At 36.5% G+C, this 19,654-nt stretch overlaps 1 protein-coding gene across 1 annotated transcript in view; it reads right to left on the bottom strand.

Moving 5' to 3' along the window:
• CNTNAP2 (contactin associated protein-like 2) overlaps window positions 1–17,691 on the bottom strand; it is a 335,871-nt gene extending 318,180 nt beyond the window's left edge. Inside the window, exons 1-3 of the mRNA XM_009895048.1 lie at window positions 17,687–17,691; window positions 12,504–12,522; window positions 10,954–11,158 (exon numbers count right to left, since the gene is read on the bottom strand). Of these exons, the coding sequence (XP_009893350.1) occupies window positions 10,954–11,158; window positions 12,504–12,522; window positions 17,687–17,691 (229 nt within the window). The remainder of the gene's footprint in view (window positions 1–10,953; window positions 11,159–12,503; window positions 12,523–17,686) is intronic.
• Window positions 17,692–19,654: the final 1,963 nt, after the last annotated feature.

The following is a 19,654-nucleotide window of genomic DNA, read 5'->3' as shown; positions in this document are numbered from 1 at the left end:
TCTGTGACTTGCAAACATGCTACTACTTTAGTTTGCAGGAATGTGAGCGATTTACTAAAAGCTTCTGCAAAGTGAAATGTAGTCTTCTGACAAGAATTATGCCTTTGTCTCCATTATCAGCCACTTGCATGTGGAAGTGAGCATGCACTCAACCACGTATGCCATTTTCTCTCTGTTACTCCCGTTGTGCAACTCAAGCATGTCTTTTGTGGCTTTAGCAGGCACTGGCACCGCTCTTAAGCAGTCCAGAATGCAGCTAAGTACTCCCAGTGTCCCCCACAGTCCAGATCCCAGGGCATGCAAATCCCAGGTGCGCTGACAGCAAGGGGAGGGCACTTTCTGGAGTGCTTAAGCCCCTCTGGCCCTTCTCTAATTCCCATTAGAGAACCTGTCATAATGACTATGTCTCCCCACCATCCATTTACCTTGGACAGATATCCAGACTTTCAGGGAAGAGAGCGGTCAGGTTATTCAGGGCATGTCCAGGCTGTATTTGGAAATCAGTGCTCTGAGGAGCAATGCAAATGTTCCTGCCTTGAGAGGAATACTCAGTTTTACTCTCCCGTGGTTCCCAAACAGATCAAACCTAGTGCCATGTGCCTGGTGTTTGAAATAGTATTCATTTTTATTAAAACCAAAATAGGCTATGACTCAAAGCACTCCTTATAACGAAAAAGCAGAAGAATGGGAAGTTTGATGAACATGGAAAATGAAAAATTGAAGATGCCGCTATTTTTACTGATAAAATAGAGGGGCATTAAGAATAAAAGAGCAGCTAAATAGATATTCACCACCCTACTCCAGTGAAATGCCATTCATGATCAGTCTTAATACAGCAGATAGGACTTCAGTAAGGTCCATATTGCTGCCGTTACTGCTGCACTGCAATCAATCTGGGAGAAATCTGAAAGAATATCCTGAATTAGGAGAGAAATTATTTTAAAATTTGTTTTGATTATGCTCAACTTATTTATTGAAGATTTTGGCAGCAAGAAATAATTGCTATTTTTCCATCGTTGACAAAGAAGAGGACCTATTCTATTATCATTCCTCAGTCATAACTCCAAGCAAGGATTACAAAGTTTGGGAGACAGAAAAAAGAATCCTTTAGTAGATTGAATTGACAGGACTTTTTTAGTATATTTGCTCCTAAAATATAGATGGACAGTGAATTCCTGATGAAAAGGCATTTAATAAAAGGATTACTGAAGTTAGCAAGACATTCAAAAAGCAATTGAGCCTTTTCCTCTTTCTTTAAACATTAGTTCATACAGTTGCACTACTTTGAATAAAAATGAATCTTGACAACAGTAATATAAACATGGGAATTGCTTATTGTTTTTCTTGTGTTCACTGGAATTCATATATGATACAAAACACTAATAGTCAGCCCACAGAGGATGCCAAGTGATTTGACGTAATGGGTAACTGGATTATCTTCCTTTTGTCCAGGTGTTACTGTACCATATGCAAACTGCATATGTCCAAAGAAAATGAGACATTGACTTTGGGATGCTGCATGCAAACATAGATCAACTACCGATGCACTACTCATTGAATTATACGTGAATATTCAGTTGCTCCACTTTAATAATGAGCCAAGTGGATGTTGGGAGGACGTTCTGTGGGTAAAATCTTAACTTCATCAGAGGAAAGACCTAATTGGGCCTTTGGCAGACTTTCACAATTTCCACTCGTTATCCTTCTTTTGTTTTTGTGTGTTCACGAAGTCTTGCTGGCGTTACAGACTTCTTATATTTGAACATGACTGTGAACAAGAGAGTTGGCCATCAGGCCACAGATCAAGGTGCAGTACTAATCAGAGCAAGAGTCAGGATTTTTTTGGTTTAGTGAGATCAAGCCAGCTCTGTGCTTAACATGGTAAAAGTTGGTCTGCATTGATCTTTAAGTTGTGGCCAGCAATCCTCTCAACTGCTTAGGACTGCTATATTCAAACACACTTTGCACAGAAATCTTTAAACAAACAAAACTAAAAGACCCAATCCAAACAAAACAGAACTCTCATTACTTCAAACTCCCTAACTTTTGAAGATTTTGTTAAGATAGTTTTAGATTTGCAGGTGAAAAATTGCATAGTGGTGCAGAGTATCGTCCCAGATGAATTATTTTATATGTCTGACATTTCTTTTGGTCCGTTTGCAATTTCAGATTTTCCAGAAAAGAGATTGGTTCGGTATCTCTTCCAAACATTCTTGCTACTTGACATAGTGATTTGCAAAAATTGATGAAAACACAGTCCCTGCCATAGGGGACAGATGATTAAAAAGAAAAGAAACTTTGATCTGTTACTTCTGTGTCACTCAAGAGTAACACCACTGTAAATACTATTAAGATTTTACAAAAGTGCATATGAAATCTGAATATGTTACAAATATCAGAGGCAGAGACACAATAAAACATCAAAGAGGAATGAGTAAAGGGGAAAGAGAAAAAATGTAAAAAGAACTTTCAAGATCGACTAATGTTAGCAGAAAGGAAATTACTAGTTCTTAAGGTGATAGGAGAAAAGATTCTGTTAAATAGCATAGCATGTTCCAAAATACAAATATTGTTGCGGATAAACTTTAAACTTGGTACAATAGATTCGTTACAGCTATTCATCTACACACATGCTTTGGTAGACATGTCGTATTAAAAATAGCTTGACAGACATTAAATATGTCTTGAATTTATGAGTTAGTAAGACCTATCTTATAAGTTACATGTATCTAACTGCTTATGTGCAGTTGAAACAAAGCATCGCTATTGCTGTTGTGGCAATGCACGGGATATTAAGAAGCTGTAGATGGAACCCCACTATTGGTCATGTTGGCTTTAAAGAGTCCGTAGTCACCACCAAAACATTCCAGCAATTTCTGCCAAGCAGTATTGGAGTAGGTTTTCAACATAAACTAGTATAATGGGTCTTTTCTAGGGTAACTGAGATAGTAGCATGTACTAACCAGATGCTGCTTTCTGAAACTCATTACAGTTTAGCAGCTAAGTTGGTAACTTATTCCAAATCTTTAGCTGCTGCTTTGAAATGCTGGACTGCATTTCAGTCTTCTGTATCTTGTTAGCAGCTCTATCTTCATCATTGCACTGGCCAGCAAATGCCCAGATTCAAAGTTTAATTTCCACCAGCAGACGTGGTATGCATCTTTTTTTTCCCCTTGAATTTGCAGATTCATTTATCCAGAAAACATGGTTATTGATTCTTTTATTCCTATTGCTATTAATCAAGTGAAATATCTTTCCCACGCCTTATTCCAAGAATCTACGGAAGTGATCATGGATCATTTTTTCTGGCAACACAAATTTCTTGAAAATAGAAGTTACTGTCTGTATGTCTTTTCAGTAAAATATGTCTCCCTTACAGAAAATCAGAGATTAATTAAGTTTTTTTCATCTTCTCACATTAAGCAAAACTCACATAACAAAATATTTCAAAAGATACATTGAAAAAGGATCTTGTTGAAATAATTCCTTCTAAGAAGAAGTGATCATTATCTGGAGGCCATCTCCCTCTATATAAATTCCGACACATATAGATTTCCTTGTGGAAATCTGCAGGTACTGTGGCTTATGCCAAAAGCACACAAAGGCACAAAAGTTCAATGGGACAATGCACTCTTCTCCCTCAGTTTAAAATGACAATGATATTACATGAACCTGATTTTAAAATACATTGTACTTTTTGCATACTCCCTTTAACCTTTAGTAAAACTCCGTCCTCATACACACTTAGGCAATGCTGACTAGTCTAAGCTGGACGCTGTTTTAACGTTAGTAAATGTATGCAGGCAAAGTATGAAATCACTGAAGGGGATTAATGGAAAGAATGGGTTATATAATAAAGAAAAATGTGAAAAAGTAGGGAAAATGTATGTGAAATTACTCACAAGGTGAAAAGGGGAAACTACTTCAGGTACTCTGCTTCAGAGACAATTCAGAAAAACATTTTAATAGACTGATTTGTTAAATAACATCAAGCATACATACATAAAAAGATAAAAACATACTCAGACACACTCCTGGAATAAGATGTATTTTGGGCTGTTCATACTTCAAATAGCCAAACGTATGTTACTAATCACACCGTATCCATTCTTAAGTTCATATGCACTCTGCTGTGTTCCAGAGGTTTACCTGATGGCCTCACTATGAAAAACATGTATGATATAGGGGGTGGGATGTGATAACATTACTAACAAAAAGTAGCTCTTACAAAGCAGTTCCAGTACTTCCAAACTCCAAACATTAACTAAAGACTGTTTAAAGAGGCTCCTGAGAAGCAGAAAGGCTTTACAAATGTAAAACCTAATATAGACGAGATAGCTCATTGCCCCAGGCTGTCAGCTGGGAAAGCTCAGGTTAGAATTTAGGAAAGCCTAACTATAACCTTCACACAACTGGTAAAAGTCACAGCCTCAGGAAATCACACAGTATCATCTCATCCATGAAAACAGGGCAAGCAGTATTTCAATAACAGTTGAACACTTTTCTTCTTACAAAGCAACGCAGGGCAATGAAGAAAAGTCCATAACAGAGTAGGGAATGAAGCTCTCTCTTATGACCCTTTGGTTTTATGCACAGGAAAGTACCATCTTCTCTTAATCGCATATGTTTAGCCTGCTTCTTCATACAGTTATTCAGACACATTCATCTCAGGAATGGGAATGAAAAAAGAAACACCGGGTATTTTTACTGCATAGTTGAAAAAGAAAAAATACTCACTGTAATGCGAATGCATTTAGGATATGGGTAAAAGATAAATTCTTGTCAAGGCATGCAATGATACGCCACCTAGATCCACTTGGTCTGAGAGATTAATAAATTAATGTGTTTCAGTCATTCATCAAAAAATATGACATTTCCCCAGAATGACCTGGGTTCATGAAGAAGCAATGTCTGTTACTGTTTCTGTGAAAACAATAACCCTGAATGGTTTTGAACAGTTTTTATAAAACAAGATTCAGAACAAACAGTGGACTAATTATTGCCTTCCTCTTCTTGTCTTTTAAGAAATAAAGATAGCAAATCTTTTCCCATAATAGGCAGAGCACATTTAGAGAGAGAATGGGTATGAGAAATAACCGGTTTGGAACATTCTACTATAACCGCAAAATTAAAACTCAAACGCACCACTTTTTCTTAAAAAGGCATAGTAAAGAAACTAGGGCTCACAGCGCTGCAGTTATGTTTTCCATAGAGGACTTCTAATATTCACAAAGCTCTTATCAGCTATTATTATTTCTAACAAACACAAAAGCAACATGTAGCCCTTTTCACTTAGTGATACTGGATTAAGTCTAAATCCTACACAGGAGCAAAGATAACTTGCAAAATTCGAAAAAACAGTATACCAGCTAAAATTATTATTAAGATAAAGTGAAACCAAGAAACTCAGTGATCACAGTATCTAAAAACCTCAAAGGAATTGCTAAGAGATAAGCAAAGGTGCAGAGTGAAACAAAGACATGAGAGAAGGGTGTATTAATAACAGACTGGGAAAAAATGACCTATTAACTAACCATTTACTTACCTAATATTTACCTAGAGTGACCGATATGTATTCCATGAGAAATTTTTAACTTATGAATTAATGTCTGCTTCAGTTCTACAGAAAAATGGCAATGACTAAGGAAAAAAGAAGTCTCAAAAAGCTGTTGGTTTCCACTTTTAGGAGATGACCATGTAGGTCAGAGCGGAGCAAAGACATTGTTCCTGGTACCCTTGTGCTTGAAAAATAACTAGAATTTGAATTCAGAACAGTGACAGAGAAGAAGGGATCAATCAATAAATTTCTTAAGGCCGGACAAGATACATGAAAGCTTATGGACATGTTTTCTGCAAGAACATTGAAAATTGAATGCTGAAGCCTGACCGAGTTTTGGAGCAGCTTACATTCATCAATTTAGGATTGCAGAAATCCCACTCGTCTCTCAGACTCTTTTTGAAAAACTCTTTTTAAGCAGGAATTAAATCTGCAATGAGCATTCTAGATCACTTAACATTTAGAGATGTGAAATTTTATATATTAAATTCTGATTTGGATGGCTACTTAGGAAAAATATCATATTGCAATTTTTAACTTTGTTTTTATCTCAGTCTACTCATAAATTCTATTTACTACTGGTATTACAATTGTTTTATTGGAATAAAACAACTAAACAGCAAATTAAGTTTTCTATTTCACCTGTTAAACTCCTGAATTCATGAAGCTGCTCTCTCATTTCCCCTAAAGACAACAGGCACGGAACAGTAATTCATGTACTGCAGCAACTCTGCTTTATGCTTTTCATATGCTGCCTGCAGGCACAGTGAATGGGAATAAAAATTGGAGCACAACACCAGCAGATCTTGTTCTGTTCTCTGTATCTATGCTTTTAGCCCCCACACTCTGATTATTTGTTACAGCTCCTACAGCTCTGGGAAATGACAGACTCACAGATACTGTGAACACAGCAGCCCTCCTCCCCTTTAGACTCTCATTCCCAGGGTGAAGGGAAGAATGGCAGAACCAGCGTGCTGTTTCCTCCCCGTTTCAGAGGCTGAGATGAGTGGCCCACGGACAATTTCATACCGAGGAAGTCACAACCAGGTGTTATTAGGAAGTCTATTGGCAACAGTGGATGAAGATATATAATTTTATTAACTAGCATTTTGCTTTCTAGTAGGATATTGTATATGTCCCGTATACCACCTTGCTTCTTACAGCAAAGAAGGGAAGCTTCTTCCTATAAAAGCGAAGTGATTCTGTATCTTGCTTTGTTGCTTTCCCTCTTGTTAACCAGTGGGCACAAAAGAACTTTCTTCTATCTCGTTTGCAGTTCCCGTTTGCAAATGAGGGAAATGTCCTGTCACCTCCAATAACAACTGGAAAGTATATGGGTATCGAGAACTCAGAAAATAGCTAGCTTTCTGCATGTCCTCAGTACTGAACATATCATTATCTTCTCAAAATGGAAGTTTCCAAGGAAACAAGAAGAAAAGACGATATGAGAAATGTAAATTTAAAACAGAAAAACAAAACAAAAAAGTCTGGTGTTGTGTTTTTTTCTTTTTTTTTTTTGCAAATTTACATAGACATACACTGTCATTAAGTTGCAATTATGGTCCATGGGCTTATAATTTCATTCATATATTAACAGTACTAGTTACTTGGATTGCCAAGATCAAGCCTCTATGGTGCTAATAACTGTGTATTCACAAAAGAATCCCTGTTCTAAAAAATTATTATCTAAATAGAAGGTATAGAAAATAAGAAGTGTCATTATCATGTTGACAGAACTAAAAAAAAATAATCAAATAAATTGTCAAATTCATAAAGGAAATCTGTATTACAGTCAGTAAATGAAAAGAGATCTATCTCCTCAGTATACAGTTAATTGACATAAAGACTGTGAGACAACTTAATCCACTGCAGGCTCTCTGCTTGAAAATGTCTTCCCCAGAAATTTACAGTGTACCTATGGTTTTATTGTTTATGGAGATAATATGGTGTATTTTCAGCAGAGGTGTCTGGTTTTTCGCTTTCTGGAGAAAGTCACCGAGCTATCTTGACTAATTTCTTTTTTTCTGATGATCTTTTGTTAAGGCTTTGAAACAGACCCCTAGGTCTGAGTATAATTTAGCACATACTGAGCTGCAAGTTCAAAATAAAAAAAAAAACAAAAACCAAACCCAAAGCAGTAAGGAAGGAAAATTGCCTTTCCAGATAGTCTTTACTTACTATTAGACAAGGACTGTTGATCCAGCTTTGAGCAGAAAATTGGACCAGATGACCTGCCGCAGTTCTTTCCAACGTGAATTATCCTATAGTCTCATCAGATTGTTGTTTTCGGGAATGTTTTCATAAGTCACTTATAATTTAATTTACATGGAACATCTTATTACTGGCTTCCCTCAGACTAAGTGGAAAGGCAATGGCATTGTGACCCGTAAAATCACTTCCAGTCCCTATTGTTGGGAATGATTTGAACCTGTTCTCTAGGTTGTACGTGTTATTTTGCTTGGATGAAAACCCATGATTGAGAAAAAAAGAAATGGGCCTGGAGAAGTAAAGAACCAAAGTCTAAAACTAGTAACAGAAGAATGAGAATTCTTAGTTTGTACAGACTGCTTTTCATCTGTCACTCTCAAGAAGAGAATTCTTTCACCACTGTGCCTGCAGCCAAAAAACCCTGACAACAACCATGTTTATTAATATGAAGGCTTTCCTCAAATACAGCATTTTGATGCAGTTTCCACTGCATTAAAAAAAAATATATTTAAGCTATTATTAGCAGCAGAACATATGTTAGTGCAATTGTATATACTTGGACTGCCTTTTCAGAAGATGCATAACTAAAAGCAGCAAGAGCTATAGTTCTCTGATGGCTAGTTAATTACTTGCTATTAGTAGATCAATAAACAGCTTTGACTGTGATTTGTTTAAATATGTTAACTGAGCAATTTCTCACTGAGAAGGAATCATGTAGAAAAGTGATGTGATCCCCAAGAGGCAAGAAGGTGAAAAAGTTGAGTTGCTGCACTGTCTTCTCAGTTTTCTCTGTTCTCATTGATGTAATCTAAACCAATAGGAGTAGCCTATTCTAAGTGTTTACTTAAATGTCTGAACAGTGAAAAGGAAAAGTTCTGACTTAGAAGAGCACCTGTGTTCAAAGCCATAAATACTATCTCGATCCCATGAAGTCTATAGAGGTTTTAGCACTGGCTTCAGTACAACCAGGATTCAACTTCCTGAGGAATACAAAAATGATGACTTTTTTTTTTTTTTTTTTCATTTCTTTGTGTGTGCAACATACTGCAGTAATTTATATAAAAAGCTCTGTGGTGGAAGAAGCCACATGAGTACCTGGACCTGTGCTGTGAGATGAATAGGGTGTCATAATGTATTTAGCAAATAAGGCAGTACTCAAAAAAAAAAAAAAAAAGAAAAAAAGAAATAGAGAAAGGTATGAAAAATTAGTTCCTTAGCTTAGAAGCCATAGACTGAAGCCAAGAACACACAGCTTAGAAAGAAAATGTATTGCCTTCTTCCTCACCAACACACAAATCACTGCTGTACAATGCGTACAAACCACAACACCATTACAGGTGTTATGCAAACACTGCAGTGTGATTTTTTGTTACTGTCCAGGTTAAAAGGATCTGCCTTTGTTGTTTCTTTCTCCCACTTACAGGAAAAAAAAACCAGCCACCTCATAGAATATCTCTGGAAACTCACTTTCCAGACCAAAAATCTGGCTTATAAATAGTTTCTAAGAGAATTTATCTTTCCATATCAAGGTGAAAGCATGAAGAAAGAGGTATCTGCAAAATATACCCAAACATTTCTGAGAAGCTTAAAAATGGAAATGACTGGAATTAACTATTCCTTAAAGAAATTTTAAGTTATTATTTTGTGTGCTGCTTAATTTTTCTGTTAAAACTAGAAGCTAAGGTAAACATCTGCATTTACAGTATGTATTTGTTTTATTATAACATAAACATATACTAGCAAGTACAATTTAGTCCTGAAATAAGTCTTAAACATTTAAAGAGACTCTGTACACTGCACTCTATGCAAACTATGAGCTTTCTGTGCACATTATCTCCAACTCATGTCCACAAGTAAATTCTAAGCACCTGCCCAAAGAGACATCCAGGCGCTACTTTTCTGAAGCATTTGCAAACAGAGAGCGTCTATCCATCAGGAGAGTCACAATACTTCTAGTTATGAACATGATTCAGGATCATATACGTTAAGCCCCAAGAAAGAAGAAATTATTTTCCTCTTTGCAGAGTCTCTGTGCTACGCTAGATTAAGCAAAATAATAGCAACAGAAACAAACCACGCATTAGAAATAGTTCAAGAACAGCAGGGAGGAGGGAGAGGAGTATCCAGCATTACAGTATGTATTAAGTAACGGAATGCTTATGGAAATAGGGATAAGATGCACGTGCATGCCAAATGAATACTTATCTATCCCACCACGAGAAAATATACCAAAATAAATGAATGAGAGGAAGCAGCTTAAAGTATAACACTGTAAGCATCCAGCCATTAGTTTCACCTGAAATGCAAGTTAATTGCTCCTATGACAATGAACTCATTTCACAATCAAAAAAATGTGTTATATGTTTCCACTTATAACCCAGTCTTCGTTAAGTAGCATTAAAGATTTATTTAACATTAAATGCTATCATACACAATTAGAGCATAGATAAATTACTATGTGCATATTAAAAGAGTTTCTAAAACTGAGTTCCTTCTTTATGTGCTGTTTTACTAATTCTGGAACAAGAAATCCTTTTGCCTTGATCAGTTACAGGTAAGACTTGCTGAGGAGGCACATACAGCAGTACAAGGACTGTTCTCTTCCAGTAAAGCTACACAGCAAAATGAGAAACTTACAATAAATGTACTTGTAGATAACAGCATATCATGTTTCTCACACAACCACATTACTGACCATGCCAGTCTGTACAATGTGTAAGGCATCTGATTACCCACAAAGACTCCGTTTAAGAAACTGTTTCAGAGATATCAGCGGGCAAATTCCAACCCTCATTCAGCCAGTGCCCTTGCTGACTGTAGCATATGAAAACTGACAACCAGAAAAACAGATTAAAGTTCAAAGCGATTTTTCAATGCCTCTATTGATTAAACTTTAAAAGTTACCCTGTTTACCAAAATCCTCCTGCATTAAGGAGCAACAGATCTGAGAGAAGAACACACAGTTTTGTGGTGCAACAAAATTCATTTTAGTAGTAACCAAACAGGCAAAATTTCCTAAGAAAATAATTTCTTCTGTATTTTCAATTATATACCTCTTTGTGAACTTTAATGAAGGAGAACAAACAAGTATGTTCACTGAATGGACCGGTCTAAAAGCAATTACTTGTTGAACGTTCAGATGAAGCTCTTTAACACTGTATTTAACCGATATCCCATTCTCAGCCTACCTGGTGTATTCAGCAGCCGGGACATCTTGCAAGAATAGGAGATAAACTGCTCGCAGTATTCAGCACTGCTGGTAATGGCAGAAATCTGGTCCATCGTTGCACTGTAGTTGAGCTGCAGTACAGGTGACTTTTCCAGGCTGTTGCCTCCCACAGAAGTCTGCATTTGCAGATCATGATACACAGTTGTCCATACTTTATCCTCTGAAAGAGAGGGGAAAAAGACAAGACAAGACTTGGTAAAAGACAGACAGTGGAGCTGAATAAATCGAGGCCTTTGACAAAAGATAAAAATGTTCTGAAAGATATTTTTTGAGGGGCCAGTGGGGAAGAAGGGCATTGCATGTGAAAAGTCATCATGTGAGAGCACAGTTCCAAAAACTATCAACTATGAAAGGAAGAAACCCTGATTGCCTTTGTAGTTTTGATAACAAATACACTGTGGGAGGAGACTTCCTTGAACAACTGATGCCAACAGTGATATACGGAACTAATAAGGACTAGCTTTGAGCAGAAATTGATTAGAAGGACACAAGGCTGATGCACTAAAGAGTCAAGGTTTCTGTGTGAGGAAAATTCACTGTGCACTGTTGCTGTGTGCTGGAGAGCAACACTGCTTTGCAGTACTGTAACAACAGGGATGCACCAAATTCTTGTGTGATTACATCATTTAGTGATTAGTACTGAAAACACTGCAGTTTATCAAGTTTTCCACATTTCTACCCAAGCTGTGTTCCTAGGGTAAACCAAAATTACTGCTTATTGAGACCTGAATATTTTACAATAGCAGTACCATGTGATCTCACAGATTGTGGTTATCGTATGGATATCAATGTAAGAGATAATAGGAGACAATGGAAATATAAAAGCTTCTGTTTAGTTGGTAAAGAAAAAAGGAAGGGGGAAGGACAAGCCCACTTTGGTGTTAAGAAATATAGCAGCATTGGCTGAATCTCAATACATCCCACAGCCTATTGCACGTGCAAAAAGTGTGCAATATCCAGCCTACAACAGACTCTGCATGCATTAGACTGCTTTAAACTACTGAACAGCAAGTCACTGGAAGTGTTGTCATTTGTCAGTAGTTACTAGAAGAGATTTAAGATGAGGTATCATGAAAAAACACACTCCACGCTCCTCTGGTTGGAAGATTTGTTGGAAGGTAGTTTAGAAAGGAAAAAGGCACAAAGATTTTCCTGTTACAGGCCAACCACTACTTTTCCTTAGAGGGACATTCCACAGAACCAAAATGAAAAAAATATTATGTGAGAAAGACGTGGGGTTTCAGAATTAAAACAACGAAGATGCAGTCAACATCAGTGTACTCTCTTCCTGTAAGAATACTATTCTATCACTTAGGTGTGAAGAGCTTTCAAATGCAAGTTGACTAGCTACAAGTGTAAAAAAAACCTATCTCAGATAATACTAACTACTCACAGTGTCCATCTCAAATAGCCAAGAACTGAAATAGGTCAATCCTCCTCTGTGTTACTACGAAAGTCTGACAGTAAATAAAACCCAGAAAATTCTTTTTTCTATAGATTATCCTTTAGCATATTACAAAAAAGCTTCCTAGAAGTGCATCAGGTTTTGTCACTAATATTCGTCATATATGGTTCTTTCACATTTTAAGTTGTTTTTCTGTTTTTCTTTTAAATTTTCTTTCTGCTGTTTTACATACTTCTACTACTGAGGGCCAAGTCAAAGAAAGGTGTCTTGGGCTTGAAATAGGAAATGCAGAACTTCAACAAAAATATGTAAGAATCTATTCTGGTGCCTTGAACTGGCTTGCACAAAAGCCGTGTTTCCCAGATGAGCCAGCCAGGCTTTTGCCCCAGATGGTTCAGCTGTTTCTGTAGAGCACCACCACTGACCACAGTTGTTCTTCCAGAGATGCAGAGATGAAAACATGCCATGCTGCTAACTTTGTTGTATTTATCACAAGAACAGATTCTCCAGGGAGATCACGTGGCAGTTTCAGAGAATACTAATTCACCTGACAGATGTGCCTTACAGCAATAAAAACCGTAAAATGTAGTACATAGCAGTATGTTTTCAATAGATCTATGTAAATCTCATATCTGCTAATGCAAATCTCTGAGTCATTCCAAAACTTGTGGCCTGATACTGCGCTTCAATATTTTAACTGCATGAAAATACTTTGATAAACTGAGGCATACTCAGAAGTGCTTCAGTATTTCTTCACCAAGTTCACAGAAATGTGCTTACATACACTGATGAGTTTTGGGTGCAACCCAGAATAAAGTTATCTTTCCATGTTATGATTATTCTTATCTCCAGGACTCTATACTCCACCTTATTTTCCAGTCTTAATTTTCACTGCATAGTGTCAGGCTATTTTGGATTACACGGAGTCATGTGGACCCATGTGTTTGTAACTGATATGGTGCAAGTCTTTCTAATCAAATGTTCGGAGATAAGGTAAGCAGAGCAGACGGATCCTCCACAGGGAGTATGCATCACTAGCCAAATGAGATGAAATTCAGCAGGTGATGAACGATGGTTATTATTTTAATATTCATATCTTTAATCCAAAGCTCTATATCAAACACAATACTATTCTTGCACCAAGAAAAAAATAATTTAAGAAAAGGCAGGGAAAAGAGGAATAATAAGAAGAGGAATTCTTATTTCTGTATTGCTTTAATCCCACTCCCAAATACAGAGGAAGAGTTTTGTAATTGTCACCTGTCAAGTTATATAGAGAGTACCACACAGTGTTGTTGAAAGCCTGGGATGGAAGTTTACTGCAGTTTCATTTTCAAGAAAGGATTGAGATGTTCACTGACAGCAATGTCTCATTTTTGGCAGAAAACACTGTACATGTAAGAGGGCTAACGTGTTAGTAAGGCGTGTACTAGGCAACTTAGAGCCTCACCTGGGATTTCTGAGCCAGCAAAGACTCCTAGATTAGCCATGAGGATGCCATAGGAATGTGACTAGCAATAGGAGCTGCGTTAGGCATTACGTCTCTGAAGGGTGTTCCTTTTGGATATTGGATTCTAGCCAATGCAGCCCTGACATATCCCCTCCTGGTGAGGGAGTTTCAGGCTTTACTGTGGTACACTGTATTAAAGAAGGTAGAAACATACATGTGGATGGATCTAGGTTGCCTTTATGTCAGTCAAATGTATCCTCTGAACCACTTCAAGATCTTTCTGTGGAAGTACAAATACTACTAATAGATAAAGGTTTGTTGCACCTTGTAATGTATCTATTTGTAACTATACATACATGCCCATAAAGTCAATCACCATTTCTAGAAAAGCATCTCAGTCTCTGCGCTGTCTAGAAGGTAATGGGAGATTGATTAGGGTATACCTGGCCAGTAACTGGAAAGAAATCTAGCTCCCATTTCACCTGCAACTAACTTGTTGATAGAGTGGCTCAAATGGCTAAAGACTACTTGATCATAGCAAGAAAAAATGTACTGACTTGCTGATGTGCCGGACACTCCCACTGGCAAGCCTGAAATCAGTTATGTCAGACTCACAACGCGCATAGGACAGAAGCAAGGTACACACAGATGCTGACAGTTCCTTGACATTCAGCAAGCTGGCTTGTCCAACATCTGGAAGCTGAAAGATACGTGCCCGCAGGGTCAGGCACAGAGACAGTGTAAAGGAAAAGTTGTGGCTGGTGTACAGGAAGGAAGCTCCTTGTCTGGATGAGGGATTTTACATTCTTCACACATTTTTTCTGATTTAACTAAAACGCCCTGCCATGAGGCATGGACTGAGACAGTCTGGAATGACAGGGTCAGGAAAGACCAGCTGGAAAAACACATTGACAGTGTAACATGGGACACAGTCAAAAATCCGTCTCCGCTCCCCACCAAGAACTGCACCTCATACAGTTATACTACTGGGACTGGACTTAAGATGTCTGGAAAGATTTAAAGGAGAAAGCCTACAGACAGCAATCTTATGTATTGCGTGCTGATTACTTACCGCCTTTTCCCTTTTAGTCTTTACTGTTTGTTAATGTGATAATACTTCCCATGGAAATCAACTAGACATTTATAACTTGACAATAATGCCAACTTCTTCAACTATAGTTCCAGTTTCTCAGAAACTGCTTGTTAGCTGAGACCATTCTTCAGAAAGATTGCATCAGTAACCTGCTTACAGCCGACTTCCCTTACAGAAGAGGCAACACAGATAATGCATATTATCTCAAATACCTGTATCATCACCATTTATTGAATTATTCCCACGCAGCTGAAGATAGAATGTGGTAGTCATAGTTAATATATCCAAATCTGCAAGAAAAGCTACCTCTCATTTTCTGTCAATAGTACACAGAAATCTCATTTAAGGTACATGGAAGTGAAAAATCTGTCCTACTTAACTTCAAGTTTATATATATTCCTGGCAGTTATAGTCACCACAATATTAGCATAAGTATTCCCCTAATACACTGGCAATTATTTTAAGAAAGCATAACTTTATAATAGCATATGGCTTAATAGCATATGGCTATTTCTAACCACAAGTGTTTAGAGACAATTTGTCAGTCAGAGCTACGTATATGACTTCTGTATAGCCAAACACACCTATAAAGAGTAGACATCCCTTAACAATCATAATGCTGTTACGTAGCATCATCTATAAAATATTCTATGTGCTTATGACCTTTGTTATTCAAATTAAAAACTATATTAAAATGAATTCATGTTGAGAGCAGTTATTAACAATTTAAGGATCCTTCTAGTATTTTCATAATATTTCTTTATCGCAGACATATTAACAGGAAGTTAAAAGCTAATGTTTAAAGGAAATCTAAGTATGTTTTAAATTAAAAAAAAATGCAATAAAATTACAGAAAAGGGTGTAAAAGAAATTTGAAGTAAAGGAGAGAAAAAAGGGATTTTTTATTTTTTTTTTAATATTTCATCAGAAAGTTGCCATTTCCTGGGGGCTCTGATAACATACTTCTGCACCTCAGGCCACTGTGGACTGCTCTCTTTGAGGCTGGTCAAAATACCCTAGTCCAATGACTAGTCCAGTCAGTCAATGTAAGTGCTGGGCTTGGCCATGAATTTGAAACTTATACAGAGACACGGAACTTTAGGAAAAGACATGGGAATTGAGAAAAAAAGTACATAGTAGAAATCTTCATATTTATGTATAATTTGTGCTTATGGTAAATCTCAGATCATTAACTCATAAAACCCAAGAGACTTCTCAGTTGTGTTGTAGCTTAAGGAGCTAGGCTGGATAGCAATAGAGTTTCATTTGATATCACAATAACATTGACAAAACAAGGATTACTTGATCTGCTAACCCAAGTGAAGAATAGATTATACAATCATAATTAGGTAAAGCGTCATTGCTAATTGGATTAATGGCATTCCATTTTTGCCCAAAGTTAACCTTATGCACAGATTTCACCTAATTTCAGATATATTGAAAATTGGAACAGTGTGCATTATTCCATTATGAATTTATTCTAAGAAAGACTGATTTTTAAAAAGATCACTTTAAAAATCCCCAAACACTTCTTAGCCCCATTGTAAGAAAATTATTTACTTGTGAAGTCTCAGAAAAGAAAATTGTTGCTGAGATGCGCACTATAAATTTGGGATGGATCCATTATACTTTCCTTATAAACAATGTTTTCGAATCCTAATTTTAAGTGGAGAACAGAATCCAATTATTTGCAATAAACTGTTTTTGTAGCAGGGTGAACCAGAGAAGTTACATATGCATTGAAAACGTAGCACGTGTCCCACTCTGTCCTTTCTCTTCCCCTCTAGCTGTCTGTATTTTAAGGCAGTGACGTTTGCCTTCAGTGGAAGAGACTGGATATTTCCCACATACACGGAAGCATAAGAGCTCCTACCTGCAATCACTCCTACCTGCAATCACGAGGCTTATACTAGCTTTCCCACTGCAGGACAGAGTACCAACACCAGCTAATTGCTAACACATCAGGAAGATAAGGCTATCTCAGATGACCACATCTTCATTCAAATTCATTTCTTCTTAGCTCTTTTTTAATGTTACATTTAGTGTTCCCATTTTACAGGAAAACAGATATGCAAAAGTGGTTCTTTCATTATTTTCTTTTTAGCAGTGAAAAAGGAGCCTAATGTTTTTTGAACAGAATGCACAAAACCAGAAACCATAGATTCTTAATAGAATTCATAACGTTTTTCACTAAGAACAATCTAATTAGATCCAAACTGCTAAGACATGTGATACAATTACAGAGATAATAGGCTCCTTGTAATTTATTGTATACATCACTATGGTGAAGTATTTCCTCTCCCACAGATAGATATTACAGTAAAATTAAGTTCATTAATTTAAGAATCACTTTTTTTTTTCCTAAAAAAAAAGGGAAATGACAACCTGTTTTCTCAAAAGAAAATTAAAAAGTGACCTAATTTACTTTCCTGAAAACACTTTTCAATTGCAAAGACTTATTTACAGTCCTGCCCACTCACTAGTTGTTTTCCACTAATAAAAAGTTAAATTGCTGACTAATAAAACAATCAATTAATAGTGATTAGTAATGATTCACAAATAAAAAATGAAATTAATTTTAAAATTTCCTTGGTCACCAGCTATTCGTATGATCAAATCAAATATTAACGTAAGTGATTTTTCCCACTTCCTATTAAACATATTTTGTGACGGTGGTGATAGTATTTAACAATATGTCACTGACTATTTTCCCAATACTCAGCTTCTCCTGTTATTGAACTTACCTCATTCGTTTGGTGCTCACTCAAGCACGAAGACTTGCTTCTGATAAGCAAGTCAAGTAATCTTTGGTAATGATAATGAAGTGGAAATAAGTTTGGAAAATAAACTTCAGAAAACATAATGCATATATTCCACAGGTATGAACATTTTTTTTCCCATTTAATCTACAGTTACAGTTATCACTATTAGAGTTTTACTTTTTTGGCATTAATGGGCTTATGTTCTTAAGATATTATTTGATGTTTTCAAGATGTCAGAAAACATTTTTATTTCTCAGAAAAGATCATTCTCTCTCTGATGAAACAGATCAGTGGCTTTTTTGATGGATGCTCTTTCATGACAGTGCTGACAGCCTTCATAAATGTCATCTGGTATGATTACTTTCATCATACTCAACCACACCTTGGTTCCTGGTTGAAACCTCAGAGAAGATGGTTTTGAGAAAACCTGAGCATACCAAATAATTCATATTCCTTTGATGACTGTTGTTATTTAAAAGTCCAAAAGGGAAAGATTGCAAAGCTGTACCAATATTCACAGTGTGCTTTGCTCGTCAGCCATAGGCAAAATGGACATGCTCGAAACTTTAACCCTCAAGCTGACAGCACTTCTTCTACATGTCTGTCTTCTTGATCACTAACAAAACAGTGGCTAATGACTTTTTACCCAAAATGTTGCTGGTTGACAATAGTTTTATCCCAAGTCTCTTCCTGTTTGGCACAGGTACTTGGCATGAACTTGTAGGAAGACGAGTGAGGGTAAGTGATCTGTGCTGATGACCAGTACTACACTGCTGATACCTCTCATCTGTGTCTTCTTTAAACCAGCAGTGCATATTCAGCATTCAGATAACATGGAAGGATGGGATACTTAGCTGAAAGCTCAGTGAACGTAAATGTAAGGCAGTACCTATCACAAAGACAGAGGAAAGTCATTTCAAGACGTAATAAAAATTATATCCATCTCCATCTGCTGCTGGGTGCTCTGCATTTGTTGTTACGAATTGATGCCTGTGGGCACTATTGGATTTCTAACTACTATTTGACAACTGTATTGCATCAACATTTAGGAATGCGTTTCCTTCACATATGCCAGCCTGGAGATAGCTCTTTACTAGACATCATGATTTTTACCATCATCAGTGCATTTGTCACTTCAAATTAGATTACTGCAATGTGTTCTACAATATGCTACACTACAAATCACTCAAGAAACTATACAAGACAGCCCATGTAAAACTGGACTGCCTTCTAAGGAGGATAAAAATTACAATCGTAATCATCTCATATTATGAGATCTCAAATTTTATTTTCTCATAAGAACAGTTAGTATTTCAATTTCTGTTGAATTGTGTAGGATAGTACCACAACAGTCATTAGCAATGTGATTAAACTAAGCATTTTTTTGCAGCAATGTTGTAGACACAAGATCTGATCTATACAACTGATGTCGAAAAAGATTACAGTAATCAATACCTTCTTCTCCCTCCTTTCACATTTTTTCAATATGTCTCTATATGTGTATATACATAAAAATTTAAAACTATACATAGCATTTTGAAACTAATTCTGCTATGGACTCCTAAGGAGCTACAGTTGGTTTATAAAAATGAAAAATGTAGGTTGAGCTGAAGTTAATAAATGTTTTGACAATCTCGCCTGAGATTTGCAAATGTCAATTCTGCAGTAAAGTTACTCTGGTGATATGAATTCTATTGCTGTCACCTTACTAATGTAGAAAATGGGGTTTAGATCAGAAAAATCCAATAACCAGAACAACAAAAAAAGAAAAGTAAATGAAGAGTGCTCTTATGGAATGAATGCTATTGAAATCAAAGTCAGTAAGTTTCTTAATCTACTTAGGTGGGGAATAGGATCAATCCCAAAATGTAATTCAACCATTCCTGCAGTAATTTTCTCCTTCTACTGTTCCCTTCACTGTTTTTTCATCACGATAATAATAATTTTCAA

The sequence above is a fragment of the Charadrius vociferus genome, unplaced genomic scaffold (assembly GCF_000708025.1).
Source record: "Charadrius vociferus isolate BGI_N301 unplaced genomic scaffold, ASM70802v2 scaffold101, whole genome shotgun sequence".
Classification (NCBI taxonomy): Eukaryota; Metazoa; Chordata; class Aves; order Charadriiformes; family Charadriidae; genus Charadrius; species Charadrius vociferus.
This window is presented reverse-complemented; position numbering and strand designations above follow the sequence as displayed.